At 37.2% G+C, this 24873-nt stretch overlaps 2 protein-coding genes and 1 pseudogene across 3 annotated transcripts in view; all 3 read left to right on the top strand.

The window, feature by feature from the left end:
* The first annotated feature begins 535 nt into the window (after positions 1–535).
* Positions 536–2105, top strand: LOC148862522 (ABC transporter G family member 22-like; annotated as a pseudogene).
* Positions 2106–3373: 1268 nt separating this feature from the next.
* On the top strand, positions 3374–7986 carry LOC148862521 (uncharacterized protein At3g27210-like). Of its 2 annotated transcripts, XM_088975950.1 has the most exons (3): positions 3374–4025; positions 6619–6699; positions 7112–7986. In XM_088975950.1, the coding sequence occupies exons 1-3, from the start codon at positions 3824–3826 to the stop codon at positions 7570–7572; spliced, it is 744 nt and encodes a 247-aa protein (XP_088832076.1). In that variant the 5' UTR covers positions 3374–3823; the 3' UTR covers positions 7573–7986. The 2 variants fall into 2 exon arrangements, with proteins under 2 accessions (XP_088832076.1, XP_088832077.1); XM_088975951.1 differs by lacking the exon at positions 6619–6699 and having other exon boundaries at positions 3389–4025.
* An 11219-nt stretch (positions 7987–19205) lies between these two features.
* The window catches only part of LOC148862520 (uridine/cytidine kinase UKL1, chloroplastic), a 39351-nt gene continuing 33683 nt past the window's right edge, over positions 19206–24873 (top strand). The window contains exons 1-5 of the mRNA XM_088975949.1: positions 19206–19502; positions 19807–19898; positions 22414–22483; positions 22651–22769; positions 24521–24617. Of these exons, the coding sequence (XP_088832075.1) occupies positions 19334–19502; positions 19807–19898; positions 22414–22483; positions 22651–22769; positions 24521–24617 (547 nt within the window). The 5' untranslated portion in view covers positions 19206–19333. The remainder of the gene's footprint in view (positions 19503–19806; positions 19899–22413; positions 22484–22650; positions 22770–24520; positions 24618–24873) is intronic.

Here is a 24873-nt window from a genome sequence, read left to right as displayed (position 1 = left end):
AACGGGGAAATCCCATATGACCCAATATGTCTGACAAGCCGCACTATACGTCAACCCAAACTGCATCTTCCTCTCCAGGACTCCGAAAAGGTACTTTTGGAACACCAATAGGCATTAAATAAAATAAAAAGGAGTTAAGTACTATACTTCACTTTGATGTGGAAACGTAACAATGGGTTTATTGTCTTCATAATATTGCTATTTATAGTATTTTATCCATAGATTGGAAAGTTCATAGAGGGAGACAGAATGAATAAAGGAAAATTCTTATGAAAGGGTCGTTCGAATGATGAACAAGTATCTATACATTCGCTCATAGAAAATGGAACTAACCCCCCATTGCGTATTGGTACTTATCGGGTATAGAATAGATCTGCTTCTCTTTGTTCCTACGAACAGAATTGTTCCATTATTACCAGCGGAATGGAATAAATATTTACCCTTGTTCCGAGATAATCCACTAAAAAGGGGAGGTTTTTTCCATATCATATCGGATGAGATGGACCAATTAACAATCGGCTTTCTATTTCAATGAATGTGGGTTATCGAAGGTAACCGGTTTCAAAAACAACATTTAAAATCACATTTGATAACAGAAAATCATTTAAAGATAAGAAAGACGTTAACGTTCGCCGTTAAATGTCACCCTCCCCCTACTTCCCTCTGTAAACGATCAACCTACTCGGTTGCCTCTATAACCTCATCTACGGAGAGCAATGGCTTCAGAGAAGAAGCTCTCGAACCCAACGTGGGAGATCAAAGTTCAAAAATTAGTCCTCCACATCTCCTAGGTGAAGGTGGAGATCATCTCACCAGAGCCGCGAAGGTGTTGGAGCAGCTGAGTGGGCAAACCCCCATTTTCTCAAAAGGCTATGTACATTGTTCTATCTTTTGGTATAAGACGTAATGAGAGCTAATCCTTAAAGTAGAGTGCTTACTTACCTAGAGTTCCTTTGTTAATGTAGTAATTGAAAGCTAATCCTTTCATCCTTGGAGATGATAATTCAAGCACCATGGTCAAAGCATCGGCAATGAAATCCTGCTCAACCCATCACTTCTTTTCCTAGACGAACCAACCTCTGGTTTAGACTCAACTACAGCTCTTAGCAGAATAGTTCAAATGATACACAATATTGCAAAGGCAATAAACCACAACATTTCTTCTTTTCTTTAATTTAGAGAACACCCTTCCTTGAATTTCAGTGTGGGGTTTTGTAGGCTAGAAAAACAGTAGTGAGTACAATTCATTTAGCCATCAAGCAGACTATTCAACAAGTTCAACAAGTTAATTCTCTTGAGTAGAGGCAATTCATTGTACTTCAGAAAAGCCCCTGAAGCTATGCTATATCTATCTTCAATTGGTTGCTCTCCTCTGATAGCTATGAACCCAGCGGAGTTCTTAATTGATCTTGCAAATGGGAACATAAATGACAAATCAATCCCATCTGTTTTGGAGGGTAAAATGTTACTTGGAAGCCAATTTCCTAAAAAACAAGATGGAAGGCCATCCCCTGTGGATGTCCAAGAGGTTATAAATTGATCATAAGACTAATCTTATGTCTGTTTATTTGATTCTTTTACTTTTTCATGGAATTCCTTCAAATATATCTGCATTATGCCTTCTCTGCAATATCTTGTAGGTGCTTATGAAACAAGGATTTTAAACATAGAGAAGCAGAAGCTTCTAAAACCTATAATGGTTGATAGTGAGTCAGAGATACAGGGAAGGTCACATTTGAGAGATTGGGGAGCATCTTGATGGCAATAGTATTCAATTCTTTTTCATGAGAGGTCTGAAAGAGAGGCGCCATGAATATTTAAGTTGTTTACGAGTCACCCAAGTTGTATCCACTGCGATAATAATAGGACTCCTCTATTGGCATTCTAATGCTTCATCTCCCAAAAGGTTGCAATATCAATGAAGTATATATTAAAAGTATCTTCCTAGTCCTATTCTACTCTAGATGCTACTCTTTCAACGTTGTTCAGTCAATAACAACCAAGAAGGCTTGTAGACAGGGTTGTTGTTCTTCATTTCTGTATTCTAGGGATTCTTTCCTGTATTAGCAGCCATCTTCACATTTCCACAATTCAGTAATTTGTAATTTAATAGACATATGGACCATTTCAATTGATTGAGAAGGGAAAGGGAACAACTATTGGATGTTTGATTGAAGAAGTTCAACCAGAAGAGTGAGGGAGACAAATAGCCTCTTGTGAGGGAGAAGAAGTTCGATCAGAAGAAGAAGAAGAAGAATATACTTGTGATAGAGAGTGAGGGAGACGAAAAACCTCTTGGATGTTGATTGAAGGCATTATGGATTTATGATTTCAAGATGAGAAGTTCGACCATAAGAGGGAACTGGGAAGAAGATAAGAATCGATTAATGAATAAGTTAAAACTCTTTTAAATTTTAATTAACATATAAAAAGCCAATTACCGATTACTTAAATAAACCTGGTAACTGTTGTATACGTGACAGCAGTACAGGTTTTACATATGATATGGTTTTCCATATCATAGTCGGACCCTAAAAAATAATACAAACTTTATGAATAATAAAAAATAAAAGAGTTTAAAGTTGTAATTTTATCTTTAAACAATTAATTTGAAAGCCAAAATTGCAAAATAAATCAATTTTGAAAAAAAAAAGATTGAAGGGATTTAGGGCAAATTAATATGAAGAAAAAATAAAAAAATAAACATTTTGATTAAAAATAAACTGCGTGATTGTTTTGGACATTTTCATGACTATTGTTAGATAGATTTTAAGAGAGAGGTCTAATTACAATTATATTAGAAACTTGAGGGGAGGTTTTAGCATTTTTTTTGGTAAAAACAGTTTTTAAAAGAAATGACCAATCATTTTTCAACTTAAGGCTCATTGTGTTTGCCATACAAATGCCAAATTGGGTATTTATGTACCCCGGTTCGCATTTGTGAGCTTTTGTTTGAAATATAAAAAAGTAATGATTATAAGAGCAAAAATGTATATTCTGACACTTTTGTACTCTGATAAGAGAGTATTAATGTACCTATCTTTTGGATACAATTTTGTTTTCTCTTGATAATTAACTTTTTTACCAAAATTAATATATTAGAGTATTAAGATAATTGGAGCATTTAATGATGAACCCATACTTTTGCACCAATTTCAAACATACAAGATGAATGCAAAAACGATTTAAAATATAAACCATGTTTACATTCATAAACAAAAAAAATGAGTAAATATATAATGTATTTACATTTGCATTGCAACCAAACGCACCTTGACCACTCGTTATTATTATTATTTTAGATATATAAATCGTTATTAATTATTTAGGAAATGAGGGATATATAATATTCCAATATTATGACAACCTTTCTGGGCTCTGAGGTAAAGGGAGACCGAGGTGTTTTAGAGCGCCAGTAAAAACGCCAAGGCACAACAGCTCTGACAAAAAATCACGGCACATGAAAATGCACGCAGAGGCGCAGAGCCAGCCAACCCCCAAAGGCAGCTTTTCCTGTTCTGTTCGTCGGTCAAAAAAAGAAGTGTATTTTTTTTCTTTTTTCTTTTATTTTTCATGGACCCTCTCCTGTAAATACCATAACTTCGCTTTCAAGTCCAATCTCCCACTTCAGATTTTCTTACAAAGAATCATCGACTCATTTTGCATAAAGCCAAAGATACCCTCCTCTTGTTCTTCTTCTGCTTCTACTTTACTACCACTCGCTCTCTCTCTCTCCCCTTCCTCCGGTCCATGTTCACATTGATACAGATATTTTTTTTCAAGCTCTGTGACAAAAAAAGGTCTTCTTTTTAGAATAGAAGACATGGGTTCTTGTGTTTCTGTCCATAAGAACCCGGATTCAGCCTTGAAATTCCGTTTATCCATTGGTTCCAAAACCGGCAAGATGGTGATTCCGTCGGCCATTGAGGAAAACCCCGTAAACGGTGAACACCCGACAACTGAATTGGGTTTCAAGTCTCGGTTGTCATCTCAGCCACCCACTGTAACTACTTTTCGGGACTTTGGTATGATGTTAATTTTACTCGTTGAATTTGCTTTTTTTTTTTTTAACTAAAGCTATGTTTGGTTTGATATGAAATAAGAGAGAAACAGAAAGTTGAGGAAGGGTTCTTAACAAATATGAAATTTCTAAGAACCTACCCTCAACTTTTTTTCTCTTACAGCCTAAAAGAGTGAATTAGTTGGATAAGTTCCAAAAAAAATTAGGTGTTTCAATGCAATTCCTTTGATCTTGCTCTATGTTTGCCATGTCTGATGACCAGTGCGAATTGGTTATTATGTTGTTCTTTTAACAGTTTTTGGATTGTCTCTTTTCTTTTCTTTTCTTTTTTTTTTTCAGTTAACAGTTCTTGAAAACTCTTGAACATCTCTTCCATGACTCTTGGTTATTTCTATCTCGATAATTTGAGAAATGGGCTTCCTTTTTAATGATAAAGAAAAAGGGATTTATTTTCCTTTTACCCTCATAAATCATAATTAGTTTCCTTCTATTGTTTCGTACTTATTAATATCGTTATTAAATTCTACTAGAACTCTAGCTTATCAAAAAAAAAAAAAAAAAACTACTAGACCTGTACTATAATGAATAACTCTAATGGGCTGAATCTTTTGATTCGCAAGAGTATGCAGGTTTCCTTCATAATCAGTGCTAGCGAAAACTATTCGTTTTTCAACTTTTGCTGGACAAAACATCGCATTGTTCAGCAATAAATACAGTGATTTCACATTTACTGCGTTATAAGTACAAACACATTAATTGTTTAGATTCCTTCATCCTTGTGGATTTTGTGTGCAAGATCATGAGATTACCTGCTTTCCAAATCTAACTTGTGTGGATCGTGTATCCTCTTATGTAGAAGCACCACTTAGAGTATGCAGTTTAATTTATAAATCTGAAGAATATGTCTTACGATTTCCCGCTAGTTTTTTCTTCTTCACTCCAGATATGCAATTTGGAATTAGGTTAGTTACATTTTTTCCTCCATGTTAGTTTGATGTTCAAAAGTTTATTAATATGGATTAAATTCCCAATTAAAGAAATTGTTTTATTCTACCCCAAAAAAGTATGGTCTACACTTCTACCCATCTGCTGTTCCTTTAAAAAATAAAAATCAAATAAAGCAAGTGAATATCACCAACTAGGCCAAGCGACCTGGAAGACCAACTTTCTTTCTTAGGCATTTGTATTTTCATTGATTTGGCTCAATCAAGCTTCAGAAATGAATATTGATTTTTCACTGCAAATTTTGTTCTGATCTCCTCCTGGAATCAGCATTCCCCCTACCCTGATAAGTCCACTGGATGGCTGGTGCATATTCAATCTTGGGGCCAAAATTACTCAACGCAGTGCATGTATTAACACCCAACAATCATTTTACAGCTAGAAGATCAAGGGACCATACTTGGAAGGCAGAAAATGAATTTCTAATTGTTTCTCATGGGGAAATGGGAGAGCCAGCACTAAAATGATAGATAGTAGAATGTAGAAGGTTTGAAGTTCATCTGAACGAACTAAGACAAATTGCCATAAACACAGTGGAAATAAACAAGAAGTTAAGACATCAAGTCCACCAGGAATGCCTTCAGGACTTCCCCATAACTCCCCAGTAGAGCCAGCACTAAAATGATAGATAGTAGAAAGTTCGAAATTCATCTGAATGAATTAAGACAAATTGTCATAAACACATTGGAAATAACCAATAAGTTAAGACATCAAGTCCACCAGGAATGCCTTCAGGACTCCCGCATAACTCCCCAGGAAATGTTGCAGAATGTGTATTGGGTGTCTTTCTCATATGTGGAACAGAGTAGACCTGTAGTATCTGTTTTGGCTGCTATTATAAGTTGTAGTTTTGTACTAGGAGAATTGGGGGAAATGATCCACAATTTCTGGAACATTTGCTGAACTTTCTTGATGATACAAAACAAATGTGATTATTCGACACTAAAATTTGATATAGAATATCTCCCTAATACAGATTCCTGAGTCCTGAATAGCTATATAGCATGCAACTTATGCCTACCTGTAATCACCTTTCTTAGTAATGGCAAAGTCTACCAAAATGGGTATTGATTCAAATTTCTCAAAATCATATGCAAAGAGTCTCATGTCTAAATTCTTAGTTATCTTGCAAGAAAATTCTAATTGAAGCAATCCCAGAATATTTATTTCTGCATCTTCTGGTCTCATTTCCCAAGTTATTTTCTTGCCAGACACATCTTCATGTCTCAAATAGTTTTGTCGTTGTGTGTTTGCGTATTGATGTTTCTTCCAACTTAGGGCCTGTTCGTTTCTTAACCCTGAATGCAGAGAATGTTGTTATGAATTCTGAATTCTGAAAATTGTCTAATATCCATTTTAGCCCCATATATGAGAACTTTTGTTTGTGTCTTGGGGGTATGGTTAGGAAACAAAAAGTTGTAAAAGATTCCACTTTAAGAGATAAGAGATAAGAGGAAACAAGCAGTCATTTTCCTCTTAAAGTTATAAGATTCCTCTTAAGAGATTAGAGTTGAGAGGAAACGGACATGCCCTTACTTTTGGACATTCGTGTGATTCTTCCATTCAAAGTACATCAATTTTTCTCTTGTTTGCAGGTAGTAAAGAGGAAACATTTTTTGATTCCCAGCCCTGGTTAGAATCAGATTGTGAAGATGATTTCTTCAGTGTCAATGGTGGTAAGATCACATCAGCTGGCATGATCTAAATCCTCTTTTTTTTGTCTTGGAAGTAATTTTGGTATATTATTTGCACTATTGGCAGGATACTGCTTTAGTGTCTTACATTGCATGCTATATAAGTGGTCTCCCTAGAACTGTTTCAGGTCATCCAGTTGGAAGGCTACCCTTCCAGCAGATGACACCAATCTGATAATTTTAACTGTCCAATGAGAAAATTCATGTGTTGGACAGTTGAAATCATTCAATGGTTATGGCTTATCGCCTATTGATTGACCGGAAATGTGGGGCTGTTCTCTGCAGGATGCAAAAACTTTCTAACAATATGAACAAATTATTTTGTGTTTACTATTCTATTAAATTTCTGTGGGGTTTATCAAGTTGTATTATAGTAGCTCTATCTTCTATGCAGATTTTACCCCCTCTCGTGGCAGTACTCCAATACATCAGAGCAGCTTCATAGGAACCCCTCGACTAAATAAATTTCTTTTTGTGGATGGGGCTGTTGATTCTAAACCTGAACCCTCTCCAACCGATAAGAAAAAGAAATTAGCTGAGCTCTTCAGAGAGAGCTTTGATAACAATGATGTTTTAAACAACCAAAATATTGCAGGAGACCAGATTATGGCAAATGGAAAGCCAGAACCCAACTCAACAAACCTTGTTCTGCCTCCAAAATCTACCAATGGAACCCCATATATGTCTGGAGCAAACTCTGTCTGCAGTAGTGAGAGAACTCCTAATAGAGACCCCAAGCATGAGAAGGAGAAATTATCCAGAGCTGCACAGTGTTGCCTTCCAAGTTTAGTCCAGAATCTTAGCTTTAATGACAAGAAGAAAAAGCTTAGTCCTGGCCGAAGTGGTGGAGGGTAATAAAAACTGATTCGCCATCCTAAGTGGAAGAGTTCACTTTTATTTCAGCGTTAATGGAAGCAGCGTGGGTCTGGGATCTCCAAATTTACGAATTTCAGTGTCCATGCTTCCTTTTGGCAAATTTCATAAGGCTACATGAAGTGGGTGTCAGTTTATTGGCATTCTCTCCAAGTCCTTGGTAGATCTTCAGATCCAATGGCATATTTAAAACAGAGAAAGGAGGGGCGTCTCAGTTACGTTTTTTGCTAAGTTATCATCAAGTTGATAGGTACTTACACTGTAAATAGACATCAAAAGCCCTTGTGCTGCGAAAAAAAGTGTATCACAGGCAACTATATATATATATATATGTAAATGGTATGTGTGTATGACTATGTTTCTTTTGTCCATTTCAATTCTATGAAGATTTTGCCATCTCTGAGTAAAATATGCACATGAAGGTATACAATAAATTGGAAGCTTCATATTACTGGAAGTAATGGGATACTAGCTTCCTGTTGTTGCATCTCGAGCAGACGAGCACAGTCGGGCAACTGGGTTGAAAGTAATGGGATACAAGCTTCCCAGTTTTGTGTTTTATTGGTTAAAAGTCGAGACACCCTATTTATATTAACAAGAAAGTTGAGCCATCGGGGTGTTTTGGCAATGTCTTTCTTAAATCCCAGCACTGTTTGATGTCAATTGGTAATGGGGTGAAATCCCTGGCGTGGCAGAAAACCTAACCTCGCTGATGCCAAATTGACAATTCTAGCATGGCTGAGATCGTGTAGGGATGAGAGAATCAAGAAGCCTAAAACTTGCCCAAACCTTGCTGAACCAACACGTAACTTGCTTTGGTCGACCTCTAGAAGTCGGAATCCGGATCTTTCAGCCCTTATCAGAGTCCAAGCTTGAAAACCCAACTACATTAGGCATTAGGTTTGATAGAAGACATTGGGTTCCGCATTTAGGTTTCCTGCAACTTCATTTTCCTTGCCTGAAAAAGAACGCATCATTATGAATGGCAATTGGCAATTAAGTAGCTGCTCAAACTGAGCTCAGCTTGGGCCCAAATTCAAGTGCATCAAATTTTAGTGTGGACTGAGAATGAATTAAACAGTTTGAATTTGGCTTAGACCTTAGGCCTAATTCTTAGATTTGGGCTTGGATTTAGCTTAAACCCAGTCCAATCAATCCGAATCACACATATGAGCGAGCAAATTTGGACAATTTTTTATCAACATGACATCCTTAATTGGATCGAGCCGTACGTCTCTAAACTATTTGGTTTGACCTGTCAATAGTTGGGTAGACCCGAAAGACCCAAACCAATCTGACCCTATTATATAGGGTACAGCCAATTAGCCATATAGGACAGCAGCGCCTTGTTCTGATAGGTCCATTCTGGGTCTGATTTTTGGGACACTATGGTAATTAGATGATTGGATCAAGGCCAGTCCAAAATGAATTGACAAAGAATCTTCGATGTGCCAAATTGGCATGGGGCCCAAAATGATCTTATTAGTTTCTCTCACTGTCCCCTATTGACGGAGCAATTGGAGTCCAAAAACCCTGTCAGTTGGTCAGAATGCATCTGTTTTCTAGACAAGTTTAATCTCTAATACAGTAATACTTCAGGGGCCAATGTTACTTGTGAAATACACAAAAATTGGCTACAGGCGATGTCAAAGTGGAAGATTTCACGGATGACCTGTCCAGAGACAGAGAGTACCCTACTTGCTGCATTGCGAAAAGGTTTTTTTTCTTTTTTTTTTCTCTTTTTTGGCAGACGTGACAAGCACTTCGTAGGGTAAAAGAGTAAATTACAAAAACCCTCCTGTACTATTTTTTGCAACAAATACCTCCCTGAACTTTTAAATTGCAATAAACACCCCCTAACCCGTTTACCGCTAAGTCAAATAATAGAAGGCGTTAAATTATTAAAATACTTTATTAAACATTCTCTATTTTCCTTATCTTCTCATTCTCTTTTAAAACCTAAATGACCAAAAATAAATCTTTAATCTAACTGTTCGTTCACCACTGCAGCCGCCTCACCCCACCTCCTCCTCCACCCCCGGCCAACCACCATTTCCAGCAAATGGGGTGTTTGCTCGTTCACTCCCTTATCGGCAAATACAAGAAACCAGCGAGAAGGCTAGAGAAGATCGCCCAATTACCCGACTTCTACTGTGATCACCCTCCGGACGACAACAGCGTCAGGGCACTTGTTGCTTGTTGGTATTGATTTCAACGGCTATCAACTTGTTGCGTACCCACCTGCCATCAGTGTAGTCACATCTAGCTACTAGACCAGTTCATGGGCCGAGTGGCCCAATGGGTCAGCCCGGCCCGGCCCCCGGACGGGCTTGAACACGCAAATGAGCCTGTGGGTTTAACCCCGGGCCAAAAAGCCCGACCTGCAATAAATTCGAGCCATACTCGAGATTTGCCAAAATAGCCCAGTTGGGCCCGACCTATAGACTAAACTTAAAAAACCCTAAGTCGAACCTCTCTTCTCTTTCACCTCTTTCCCCTTAGCCGAACCTCTCTTCTCTTCAGTCTTCACATCCTCCTCAATCCTCACACTTTCAGGTAGCCATATAACCGGTGAGGCAGCGAACATTCACCGGTGCAACAACTCTAGCGGTGAGTCCTCTCTCTCTCTCTCTCTCTCTCTCTCTCTCTCTCTCTCTCTCTCTCTCTCTCTCTCTCTCTCTCTCTCGTTTTTCTTCTCACTTCTCTTTCAAATCTCAAACACCGACAAGGCAGGAAATATAGGCACCAACAGCGACAATGAGCTCTCTCTCTCCCTCTTTTTCAGACATGAACTGACACACTTTTGACTATTAAAATCGCAGCTCACAGTCACCGCAAACTCAGCTCCGGCGAACATAGTCATCGGCGATAAGTTTGTATTACAAATTATTATTTAATGTTTAGTGTTTACTGTTTGCATAGCCGAATGCAATTGTTTGTCCTAAATCTGAATGCTATTGTTTGTCTTAATGCTATTAGAGATTTGTTAGAGAATGATAAAAACAACCTGATGCATTAGGGATTCATTGCACATATTTATTGGCTTAGTTTGTCTTTCAAAAGTGCTGGAAGTGTTAGATTTGATTATCCTAATTCCTAAAGAAAAAGCATTGTATTTGGCTTTGGTAATGTTGCAAATCTGCAATTGGTTTTCCTTTTTTTTTTTTTTTGCAAATTCAGAATTTATACTGAGTTTATATTCTTTTTTCAATGTAAATAAATTCTGATTTATATTGAATTCAGAATTTATATTGAATAATCTGCAATTGGTTTTTCTTTTTTTTTTTTGTTTTTGCAAATTCAAAATTTATATTCTTTTTTTAATGTAAATAAATTCTAATTTATATTGATTATTAAATTCAGAATTTATATTGAATAATCTGCAATTGGTTTTCCTTTTTATTTTTTTTTACAAATTCAGAATTTATATTGAATTTACATTCTTTTTTAATGTAAATAAAGTCTGATTTATATTGAATTCAGAATTTATATTGAATAATCTGCAATTGGTTTTCCTTTTTTTTTTTTTTGCAAATTCAGAATTTATATTGAATTTATATTCTTTTTTAATGTAAATAAATTCTGATTTATATTGATTATTGAATTCAGAATTTATATTGAATAATCTGCAATTGGTTTTCCTTTTTAATTTTTTTGCAAATTCAGAATTTATATTCTTTTTTTAATGTAAATAAATTATGATTTATATTGAATTCAGATATGTTGTTGACTTGGTCCCATCTATTTCTTAGTAGATAAAATTGACTTTATTTTTATTTTAGTTTTTTATTTAATATATGCTTGTCTTATTGATAAAATTAGAATTCATTATGCAAGTTATTTCATATTTAATAATTATTATCATGTCAATGGCAAGTGAAAGTGTAGTTGTAGGAGTAAATATAATTGATGATGACTATCAAGAGTTTGACCAGACTTCTACTAAGAAAAGATTGACATTTAAGGTGTGGGAAGAAATGGAAAAGATTAATTCGGAGAAGGCACGATGTAAGCACTACAAGAAAATCTTACAAGGTAAGTCAAGTAAGGGAACTACTCACTTGAAGTGTCATTTAGAACGTTGCCCTAGATGTACAATTCAGGTTATTAGACAATATAAAGTAACTACTCAATCAAACACTGATGGGAGTACTTCTTTTAAAAACTACAAGTTTGATCAACAAGAGTTTCTTAGGGCATTATCAATTTTTCTTGTATGTGGAAAACACCCTTTTACTACTGTTGAAGAACCTAGTTTTATATTTTTTATTTAATTTATAAATCCTGAATTTAAAAAAGTGATTAGGCATACTGCTAAAAGAGATATCATGTCTAGTTATGTGAAAGAGAGAGAGGGTGTGAAAAGTGATTTGTCTAATACACTTGGTCAGATTTGTTTAACTTATGATAATTGGAGATCTGAGCACACTGATGATGAATTCATGTGTATAACTACTCATTGGATTGACAACAATTGGAAGATACAAAAAAGAATTATTCACTTTAAAGCTTTGGCACCTCCTTTTGATGGACTATCTTTAGCAGATGAGGTGGCCATGTGCTTAAGAGAATGAAATATTGATCAGAAAATTTTTACCATCACATTAGATAATGCTAGTTACAATGATGTGATGACTAACTCTTTAAAATTGAGATATTCAATACATAAATCTTTGGTGTGTGGTGGTGATTTTTTCAAAGTTCATTGTTGTAACCATATTTTGAATCTTATTGTGTAAGCTAGTTTAAACATTGTTGATAATGTTGTTTCTAAGATCCGTGATGGTGTGAAAAATATAAAGAAACCAATTGTCCGGAAGCATAGATTTTATGAACTTGCTAAAATAGTTTTCACTTAAACACAACTAGAAGATTGATGTTAGATATGTGTGTGAGATGGAATTCAACTTATTTGATGCTTGAACATGCCATTTATTATAAACAAGTCTTATAACATTGGGGGCAAAGGGATAATATTTTTAAAATGTTTATGTTTTCAGAAGAAAAATGGGGAAAAGTTGATAAACTTCACAAATTCTTAAAATGTTTTTTTATGATGTTACTTGCATGTTTTTTGCCACTAAGTACCCTATTTCAAACATTTACTTCAAGGGAGTGTGGATGATTCATAGACATTTAATGTTAGTGAGTAATGAATCTCATAATTTTATGGCTGACATGGTTAGAAAAATGAAGGAGAAATTCGATAAATATTGGGCTGAATATAGTATGATTTTGCCTTGTGCTACTGTGTTGGATCCTCGTTGCAAGCTTATGTTAGTGGAGTATTGTTTTGATAAACTTTATGGGAATGAAGCCAATGAGCATGTTAATGCTATAATTAAAACTCTCAATGATTTGTTTGATGAATACAAAGAAAATTTTTCCTCCACCTCCTTTGTTGGATCTTCTAGTCAATTTGACATGAGTGAGAGAAATGATGATGGTGATGGGTTTGAGGATTATGAGCAAATTTTGAATTAAAAAAAAAAAGATTCAAAGTGAAAAAACTCAGTTAGACCTTTACTTTGAGGAACAAAACCTTGATATTAAGGCAGATGTTGATGTCTTAGAGTATTGGAGTAAGAGTTCACTTAGGTATCTTAAATTGGCATCAATGGCTCGAGATATTTTGTCTATTCCTATTTCTACAGTTGCATCCGAATCTGCATTTAACATTGAAAAGAAGAAGATCAATCATTGGAGAAGTTCACTTAAATCAAAGATAGTTCAAGCTTTGGTTTGTCTTGAAGATTGGCTTCGTGCACAAGGCCTTGTATTAGGTAATTTTTTTATTTTTATTGTTTATTAAAATATATGATTCGTTGATTTTTTTCTAATAGATTTTCCAAATGTATGCAGGGGAATCAAGCTTGTTAGGAGCTTCTTCAGGATCAAGCTTGTTAGAAGATGATGAATGATCAAATAGTAGTGATGATGATAATGGAAATGATGAACTTGATGATATACTTTAGGTATTATAATAACATATGTTTCCATTATTTATTTGTCATTTGACATGATAACAAATTACATATGTGGCATGGGTACTGAATTTATCTCTTATTTTCTTTTGTAGGATGGCTTAGAACTTAGAAGTTGGAATGTTCAATCTTGTTGGTGAATTCAATAATGAATGGAGATGGATAAAACATGTTTTGTTTGATATGGTTATATGGGCAATGAAGTGGTCTTTTATTTTATTTTTTAGAATGGCTTGGAACTTGAGAGTTGGAATATTCCATCTTGTTGGTGAATTCAAGAATGGATGGAGAACATGTTTTATGGATTTTGTTTATCTTATTCATATTTTTTTATGACTTTGGAGGAACATGAACTTGAAGTTATATGAATTTAGTTTTAGTGTGTCATGCTATTTGTAGGAATATGAATCTATATGATTTGGTCTCGTGTTTTATTTTCCTTGTCTCAAGTTTTCCTTGTCTCATATGTTTTATTTCAGGTTTGCCTTGGTTGTATAGAAACAACCAAACAACAGGGAATATATTAAACAACCTTAAAAAATGTTGTTAATTCACTTGATTGTAAGAAAAACATGGAATTAAAACGGATTCTTTGTAGGAGTTAAAATGGATTATCATATGTTTTATTTCAGGTTTGCCTTGGTTGTATAGAAACAACCAAACAACAGGAATATATTAAACAACCTTAAAGAAAGTTGTTGATTCACTTGATTGTAAGAAAAAAATAATGAAATTAAAATGGATTATATCCATTTGAATTGATTTTTTTATTTAAGAATGTAAACCTGTGCTTTAAAACGTAAAAGAAAGGGAAAAAACCATCTTGTAGGCCCATTGCTCATTTGAATAGGGAAAAAACGATTTGAATTAAAATAAATAATGTTCATTTGAATAGGGAAAAATCCCAATCTTATTATTAGGTCAGGCTTCGGGCTTGGGCTTTTATCATGGTCGGGCCCGACCCAGCCCGGCCCGACCCATAAACGGGTCTAGTAGCTACCAACTTGTCGCGTACCCTCTGTTTCACAATGATTTGACTTTTCTTTTCTTCTTCTTCTCTAGATTTTAGCATCTCATCTCTTTCTCTTTCTCTTCTTCTTATTCGTTCTACTGACTTTTGGGGACTTATTAATCCCATTGTATGTAGTACATTTCTGTAGAAAAGGCACAAAAGAGCACAATTAAAGTGAAAAAGAGCTTGAAAAGATAGAGCTAAGAATGTTGTAATGTCACGATGGTAGTCTTACAGCGGAAGAAACCCATGCAGCGTCCAAGCCAAGGCAGGCTAGGGCAAACCTTATGTGTATTCAGGGCTAGGAGTTGCTCGACGAGATGGCTCCACCAAGGTCAATAGTAGTGGATCATTACTTCATTACACATGGCCGGGGCTTTTTGTTGGCACTTTCTAGTTTATAAGAGGCACCACTTACATGCTAAAAGGGGACAACCAAATGAGAGGCGACTTGGCGCCAATGAGAGGGGCTCCTGTATGCCGATAATGCTAGGCACTTGTTGTGCCAATGATGATAGGCAACTGTTGGGCCGGAACACACTTGTGCGCTATGGGCAACGATGTGGTTCATTCAGCTTAGGCAAGGGGTTTGCGAGGTATAGGGACGTGCTTAAGCCAGACCCGCATGCCAATCCTCCCTTCAGTGAGCGGAGGCGCAGTGCCGATCCATGCGCCCATGAGGAACCTTGATAGCCATGTTAGCCATTAACTAGGGCCACCCTGCAAGGGATGTTGGTCTAAGAGTGCCAAGGTCAAGCACCCAAGGAGGTCAACCACCCCTCAAAGAGTACGTTAAGCTTTTGGTGGTCTGCCTAAAGATGACATGAGATTTTCCAATAATCTTACTAGCAAAAATGACGGTGATGTCCCTTAACGTAAACCCGCCAAGCGTAGGCAAGGCTAAGCCTGTGTCAGGCCGTGACAGACTCTCCCATAGTCCACTCAATCCATTGTCATCCTTGACAATGGCTCCTTCTGTGAATGGGCATCTATGTCCCGCGCCATCCACGTGCTCCAATTCTGGGCTCACTTGGTTAACCCGGGTCTCGCCTATGTTGGTGTCCATTTATGGGGATAGAACCATTTCACCATGCCAGCCTGCCTAGACTTCACCCTATGTGTTGAGGTTACTCAAACTGTGCAATGGCTATGCCGTTGGAAAGTATATGAGAAGGGCCCTCGAAGAAATTGGATGTGTATGGTTCATGGAGGTCCGCCCCATGTATCATCTTTACCTCAAGGATTGACCGTTTTCATGGTAGCTTTTTGGTGGTGCTATTGAACACAATGTGATAGGTCTACTCCTGCTATTGGCGATGTGTCCTAGGTACCATTTTACCATGTTGCCCTGCAGACTTCACCTCGCCGTGTTCGAGTTACTCAAACCTAGCCATGGCTTATGATCTCTTGGCCCTCGAAACTACACTTCACCATGTTGACTCGGGTTACCTCTTCACTTCAAGGGGGGCCCAATGTGCTGCTGCCTCAAGGAGATTTGACTGTAATGTGTTCGAGTGTGGCAACTTTTATCCATGATGTTGCTGAACATGCACTTGCCTATGTAATGTGTTGTTGCTGCTACAAGTGTTCCACCTATGTGAGCTGAGCATGTCCTTCAATTCAATGCCAGTGTTGGGCCACCATGCTCCAACGGCAAGTGTACCCACATGTCCTTCAGTAATATTCCTTGACCAACCGTCGATACCAACCAATTTCAAACTGCTTTCCCCGTCTTAGTAGTGCTTCAGACAAGGTACAAAACAATGGCCCATTCGTCATGAAACCAAGATGTAGGCACACCACCCACATCTCACCAAAATGAACAACAATTGATGTTCGTGAGGAAGCATGACACTCCCCCACTCAAACCACCACAATATGCCTTCCATAAAATAGCTCATGCGTCTGCCCCCACATGAGCACTGCTTCCAGGTCATTGGAATGGGGACACGAATGAATGGCCTCTTGCTAGGCTTGATGTGAATGTTTGCTTGCTTGTACCCGAGTGGAAGTGCTTAGGGACCGCACCCCACAATGTGTTGCTTGTCGAGATTATCGCTTCAACTGGCTCTGTGTGCATTCTACTCTGATACTAACTGTCATAGGGGTAGTTTTACAATGGAAGAAACCCGTGTGGCATCCAGGCCAAGGCAGGCCAGGACAAGCCTTATGTGTGTTTGGGGCTAGGAGTTGCCTGATGAGATGGCTCCACCAAGGTAAGTAGCACTGGATCATTACATCGGTTCGCATGGCCAGGGCTCTCTGTTGGCTCTTTCCGTTCCATGGGAGGCGTTGCTTACATGCTAAAGGGGGACGACCAGATGAGAAGCGACCTGACGCCAATGAGAGGGGCTCCTGTATGCCGATGATGCTAGGAACCTATTGTGCCAATGATGATAGGCAACCGCTGGGCCAGAACACACCCATGCACTATGGGCAACGAGGTAGTTCATTCAGCTTAAGCAAGGGGCTGGCAAGGTGTAGGGACATGCTTAAGCTAGACCCGCATGCCAAGCCTCCCTTCAGTGAGCATAGGCGCAATGCCAGTCCATGCACTGTCCCCATGAGCATGTGCGTCCATGAGGAACTCTGGTAGCCATGCTAACCATTAATCAGGGCCGCCCTATAAGGGATGTTGGTCTAAGAGTGCCAAGGTCAGGCACCCGAAGAGGTCAACCACCTCTCCTCAAAAAATACGTTAAGATTTTGATGTTTTGCCTAAAGATGACATGAGGTTTCCCAATAATCTTATTAGAAAAAATGACGGTGATGTCCTTTAACGTAAACCCGTTAAGCGTAGACAAGGCTAAGCCTATGTACAATAAGCCAGCGGTGCGAAGACATCAAGGTGTAGAAGGTCGCTTTGTTGCCTCGAGGGAATGGGCTACAACGTTACGGTCTCTCTTCACATGATGGAAGAGGACATCAGCCCTTTGGCCCAGAGGACTACGAATATGTGTAATAATAGACTGTAGCGGGTGACAGTGGATGTTGATCTGTGCCGAGAAGGTTAATCGCCGACGTTGAGTCAGAGAGAACAATTGCCTTCTTAACGTTGAGTTGAACAACTTCTCGAATCCCAAGCTTGATAGCTTGAAGCTCAGCTTCAGTAATAGATGATACCGGGAGGAGATCACCTTTAGCGGCTAAGAAGGAACCATCCGCGTTGAAGAGAACACAAGCAATGCCGACTTCTGTTAAATGGGTATCTAGGCTCGCGTGACAAAAAATAAGAAAATCCCATTCTGTAATAACGCCAGCCTCCAAAGGTAAAACGGGGCACTCATCCGGGACCTCGTTCAAGGAGGAACGGAAGTACTCCTCATTCCTCAAGCAGGGCGATAGCCCGCTTGGTAGTTGCCAGCGGATCCGGAGGCTGATCAGTAAAACACATCCGGTTTCTCGCCTTCCAAATTTCCCAACATAGGATAGCAAAAAAGGCCGTTTCTTTTAATTTGTCCCCAAAGAGACGACCACCATTATCAAACCAAGATTTTATCACCTCTGTTATGTCTCTGTTCATCAGGCCCTCCGAACGAAAAGGTTGCATCTTTGGGGGAGGTTGGCCCATGAATAGGTCTATTCCAAAGCATGTGAGGGATATCCTCTTCCCTCAACACCACAGAGTGGGCAGGTTGCATCTTTGGGGGAGAGCTTTGTTGCATAGTGCTTAACTGGGAATTATGTTGAATTCATACTTTTCAACCCTAATTTCAACTTGACCCAACATTTTGGTTGGGTTTGAATTAACCTCGCCCAAATGCTCGACGTTTTTTTTAAGAAAAAATTCTTTGTCACCACCACTAGTGATGCTCAATAGATGTGAATTTGGGCGAGGTTAATTCAAACCCAACCAAAATGTTGGGTCAAGTTGATTGATTATCATAAATAGAGATTGATTGGTTACATGTTTATTTCGATATCATATCTTTCAGGTATTATAGTTGAACCCTTTGTTTATTACGGATAAAGATGCTAGACAACGTAAGTCTATAATGCCGAAAAGTTACCATACGAAAGAGCTTTAATAAATTCTAACTACAAAAAAAAGAGTTTGGCTTCGAACAGTCTTTACTGTATCTCCCCATTAAATAAAGGGGAAATATTAAAAGGATGTTAGAAGGGTATGGGCTGAAAGCCGATCACAAAAAAAAGGAAAGAACTTTGATAGAAAAGCATTTGTTCTATGTTTCTCTCATAGATGACAAGAGCCACAGAATAAAAGGAGTTTCGAATATTCACTTCCATTATCTAAAGTGGTTTATTAGCATTTATTTAAAAGGAGGCATAAGACTTAGATGGGTCTTTTTTTGGGTGGAAGAAGGCAAAATTGGATCAGGGGATAGTGGGATACATAGGATGATAGGAACAGGATCTGGGCCTGATTAGTACCGATCACGATTTACGTCTCATGAGCATCGCGAGACGCGACAAGACGGCTTAAAGCCACGAGCCTTTTTATTTTTAGCAACCCTTAGAGGGTTTGAGCCATAATAAACCTATGATGCCGAAAAGGTATGATATTGGAAAGAATCTTGGCCAATCAAAGCTCTTCCTAAATTTTGATGTATGTCATCTGATTGGTTACCGTTTTTAAGATACCTGTTGATTGGTTGTAGGGTTTTCGGTAAAGAGCTTTCGATCTCTGTTTCTGAGTTTCTCTCTGTGGGAGAGAGAGAGGGGGGGGGGGGGGGGGGGGAAGGTTACTATACGATTGGTAAAGCGAAGCTAAATAGAGGGACTAGCCATGCCGGAGGGGGCGACGACGATGGATTACGTGATGGAGGCAGCATCTGGCGCTCACTTCTCCGGTCTGCGATTGGATGGTCTTCTCTCTTCTCCTTCTTCTCCTCGTTCTACTTCTTCCTCTGCAACTCTGGCTGAGAATAACTCTCCGAAACAGCCCTTCGTCATCGGTAATTCAATTCCAAGACCAAGACATTTTTTTTTTCTCTTTAGCATCTGCCATTTAATTGTAGCTAAATCTTATCTACGTTATTATAACACCGTCCACTTTTCTTCCCCCTGCTTATCGTTTTCTTTCTCGCTTTTTGCTATTTTATATGAACTTTCTATTACTGTTGTCCCCGTTACTGGTTTGTGTTTTAGGAATTTGGTCGTTTTCGTTTGTTTTTTATTTAAAATTTATTTGAAGTATATGATTATATGGCACTTCGATGCTAATTTCTCGATTTCTTTTCTTTTTTGGGAATTGTGTAGGAGTTTCGGGAGGTACGGCGTCGGGTAAGACGACGGTATGTGACAGGATCATTCAACAGCTTCATGATCATAGGGTCGTACTTGTCAATCAGGTTAGTATCAGTAGTATTCTTTCTTCGCTTAACTTGGTTATTGCAAGAAATCCTTTTTCATTTATTTCTGTTATTGCTTTTTATTAGCAATATTGTATAGGTTTTGCATCGTCAATGCATTATGTTATTTGAAACAGTGTAGATTAAGATGGATTCCTTTTGGACCTTCACTGAATTATCTTTGCTTAGGCTTGATCCATTTAAACACTGCACAGTTTGCACTGTCAAATAAGCTCCAGACGATAAATTACTTGGACAAACACTGAATTATCTTGCAAAGACTTGCTCCGCAGTTTTTTTTTCCTCCCCAACTTGAACCCCCTAAATTCTTTTTTCCTCTACCAAGTTATGTGTACTGTCAAGCAAGCTTATTGAACTTGATTTTAAAATTTTGAAGATGCACCATATTACCTATTTTGAAATAGGCAGGACACTGCTGGTTATTTTCAGCATTGTTGGATTGGAATTGCCACCTTATAAATGACATATATTAATAGGGGCAGAAGTGCCACTTGTTCAACAAAATCTATTGATTGAAACTGCTGATGTTTTTGAACTTGATCAATAAAATCCGAGTTGATCAACATTCGTGACTGCTGATGAAACTGCAATGTTAAACCCCAGTAACATAATAAATAGGCTACATTGTTGGAGAGGGCAAAATGGAAACACTAAAACAAGAATCTGAGTTGACTAAAAAGAAAGCCAGCACTGAGATCACAAGCTCATAACAGGTAAAAAGAACAAAGCAAAGGTCCAAAGATAAAAGCCAATAATAAATGGTCAGATGCTGTGTTCAAGATAAAACTGGTAAATCATGAGTGCCCAACTGGATGAGGTTGAAAAATGATCAACATGATTGACTAACCATAAAGAGCCAAAGTTGAGGGAGGTCAATAGATTTGTGCAAGAAACAGAACTGATGATGAAAAACAAAAGCCAGTCAACTATGGCCAGATATAGATCACCAGATAAGTGGTTTTGATAACAGATGCTTCAAAGACACAACAATGAAGGTGGGCAAAACAATGAGCAAGTTGATCAACAGTTACTCAAGGATGATTAACTAATCAAGATAAAAAAAATTCAACACTGAAGGAAAGACCAAAGAGGAAGATAACAGAACAATGTTGGCATATTCTTCTGATAATAAAAGAAAATTTATTAAATAGAAAGAAGAATGTAAATAGCAAGGTGAAGAGGTTTCATCACAAAGCAACCAAAAATAAAAGAAAATACTTCAAAACTACTCAAAATGACAAAATCAACATTCACAAGATCTAAAATTGAACAAAAATCTGAACAATCTCAAATCTTCAAAGTCTGGGTGAACACCTAAAATTGCATCAACAAAAGGAATATCTCATGTGGTTGACTTGGACTGAATTGTGGTTGTCTAGATAAATTGAAGAAGAAGGGTCATGTAAAATCAGTCACCACAATGACAATACAAGTGCAGCACATGCCCTTCCAATTTTTTGCATTTAGAGCAAAGACTAGTGAAATGATGATGATCGTCATCATCCATGCCTTATCCCAACTGTATGGGATTGGCTACATGAATCATGTTTCACCAATCGATTCTATTTAAAGCCACATCCACTGATCCACTATTAAATTATTAGTGCTTAAATCATTTTTTACTACTTCTATTCTACCCATGTCCTTTTTGGTCTACCCCTAGCCCTTTTAGCCCCTTCAACTTGTAACAAATCGCTTGTTCTAACTGGTGCTGTTGATGGTCTTCTGTGCACATGACCAAGCCATCTTAGTCTACTTTTTCTCATTTTATCACCTATCGAGGCTACTCTTAGGTTCCTACAGATGATTTCATTCCTAATCCCATCTTTTCTAGTTTTTTTGCTCATCAAAACCAGACTCCTTTAAATGGCTAAAGGCGAAACTGAGGCAGTTCGGATAATGCCTTGAGGAATACCAAGACAAAAGCCTTGAGATTTTTTTTTTTAATATATATAGTGAAAACTTAAAAATGGGAAGCAAGCATCTAAAAATTGTTTAAAGAAATTTGGAGCTACCTAGCATTGAAAACGCACAAAGATGACATCACTTGTCATTTCCAATCCATTCAATAAAATGCTTTCACTTGTACTAGCATATATTGCTCAACTGCATCCTTTTATTTCTATATAATTTGCATTGTCAAGTCTTATGGTTCAATAATTTTTATTTTTCTAATATCTCTAAGCATCTGCAAATGACTGAGAAATTGGTAAGAGATGCCACTATATGGGTTAATAATAAAAAAAAAAAGAAAAAAGAGGTGCCACTGTGTGTAGTCTAGGAAAAGAGCTATTAAAAATAGAAAAGATGCCTCCATAACCCTTATTAAGTGAACTTTCCATATAGAGAAGAGAAAGTTTATAATGTGTCATTATTCTACATCTTGATAAGCTGACTGTGTTGATATTAAAGTTCAAGCTTTATGTAATGCTGGTATGCATCAACTTGTGTTGTCTCTGTTATAAAGATTAAATATGTTTTCGCTATTGTGTAGGATTCCTTCTACCGTGGTTTGACTCCTGAAGAATCAGCACGTGTTCATGAGTACAATTTTGATCATCCCGGTAACTATTTTTATGTATTTGTAGTCATTTTGGACTTTGAGCGTTAATTTGTGAATGAAAATAGGCTTATAAGGTATTGTATTGCCATTGTTAAATCATGTTTCTACCAAGTTTTGGTTTGAGCAGACCATATAGAATTTATATCTTAAACATTTTTTTTTCAATAGATGCTTTCGACACTGAACAGCTTCTTGAGTGTATTTGCAAGCTCAAAGCCGGACAGTCTGTCCAAGTTCCAATATATGATTTTAAGACCCATCGACGCTGTTCTGATAGTTTTCGTCAGGTGAGTTTTTATGTGAAATGTTTAATTGTATATAAGCCATCAAGATAACCCCATCATGGCTTATTTATCTTTCACTGTTGTATACCTGGAAGAATGCTTTTGATTACTTCCGTAGAATGGATTGCAGGGATATATCCACCATCTCATTTCATGTGAGATACCAAATCCCATTCTATCACTGTCCTCCATCACAAGTAGAAAGAGCTCGGGATGGTAATAATTATCAATGTTCAATAATCTGAAGTCTTGATTGTTAATAAAACTTGCAGATATGAATAAAAAATCCAATCAAATTGAGTTGAATATTTGATTTAGTCTTGAATATCAATTATGTTTATAAAAATTAAAATTAAAAGACCTACTTGCAACTAGTAAGTTTGTAAGTAATGAAAGTTCTGGGAAGGTCAAAATATTTCAAGGAGATTGTCCTAATGAAACTCATCTGAGCAACTCTAGTTGCTGAGTTGGTTGAGCATTTTTCACCAATGACTTCATGCAATAAGTCAGCTCTTGTCAACTATATGGAGCTTTCTGCAGACAATGAAATCATGGATGGAGTTGACCTGATGGATTTTCTTTAGCAATAAAATAGTAGAAGCGAACACATCTAGTTTATGAGAAATGATTTAGGTACATCCCTTTTTGATAGGGCACATGCCCTTAATCATTATTCAAGGGGTACACATTTTAAAGGACACATTTACCATATGTATTGATTTCTATTATTAAAAAACAGGAGTTTCTTTGTCTTTTAATGAGGGAAGTGTCTGGTCTATCAAAAATGAGATGTTCCAATATCACTTAATTTATTTCTGAAAGGTTTGCTATCTAACTATATGTTACAAATTTGGTGGCTAAGATAGTTTTGTGTCATGAGTATCAACCAACCAGTTAATTATGCAGTCAGTCTGGCCTTCAACTGACCAGTTAGTTGACTGACTAGTTAACGCTTTGATAACACTGCTGTTCCTTTTATTGCATTCTTGATGCCTTGTAATCTTGCATCTTTGTTAAGGTCACTGGTTCAGGCTTGGCTTCAAGTTTCTTGGTGTTGTATCGGTGTCTTCTCTTTAGAATGTGGTGCTGTCAGTCTGGCCTTCAACTGACCAGTTAGTTGACTGACTAGTTAACGCTTTGATAACACTGCTGTTCCTTTTATTGCATTCTTGATGCCTTGTAATCTTGCATCTTTGTTAAGGTCACTGGTTCAGGCTTGGCTTCAAGTTTCTTGGTGTTGTATCGGTGTCTTCTCTTTAGAATGTGGTGCTTTTTGTGGTTTGTTGTATTTGGGAAGAGGGAAATACCAAAATAGAAAGACTTTTAAGGGTGCTACAAGAAGTGTCTTTGTGCAAAGGCAGGATCTTATTCAGTATTGTATATTAGTAGTAAAGGACTTATCAGAGTTTTAGAGGAGGGGTTGTGTCTATAATTGTCTAATCTTGGGAATAAAGTGCAAAACACTGTAAATTGGCTCTTCAGGTAGTGCTTCCCTCCCTTTTTACATTTCTGTACATTTATTTATTTTTTTGTTGCAACTGTACTTTTGTTGACTGATAAATATGCTTTTTTACTTGCTAAAAAAAATCAAGCAGCCTATTTTCTAAAAGCAATTTACCAATTTAAGGGGTTCAATTGTATAAAAATAAAGAATTCAAAATTTCATGATATTATATATTTTTCTGAAGATCCAGATTTGGTACTATGAACCATGTAGATGCTCATTGTGTACTTATCTGATTTCTTTTTGTCAGGTAAATGCATCTGATGTCGTTATTCTGGAGGGTATTTTGGTTTTTCATGACCCATGTGTGCGCAACTTGATGAATATGAAGATTTTTGTTGACACAGGTTTCTTCCCTCTTTATCTTGTGTATTTAGAGCTTCATAGAAACATACAATATAAACTATTGGTGGGAGGAGGGGATGGCTGAAAAAATCTCCCTTGTTGATTATTTGGTACTTGGTAGTACACTTGTAATTGTTGTAATGTCACATGTTTGTTGTGTTAGTCATAATAATTCAAGGATTTCTGTGCAAATGTCAATGAGAGATTTTTTTTTGGGTAACCAATGATAAATGTATTAAAGCAATAATTAAAAGAAGA

This window comes from Nelumbo lutea, chromosome 3 (assembly GCF_056320005.1).
Source record: "Nelumbo lutea isolate HS-2025 chromosome 3, American lotus-T2T, whole genome shotgun sequence".
NCBI lineage: Eukaryota > Viridiplantae > Streptophyta > Magnoliopsida > Proteales > Nelumbonaceae > Nelumbo > Nelumbo lutea.
This window is presented reverse-complemented; position numbering and strand designations above follow the sequence as displayed.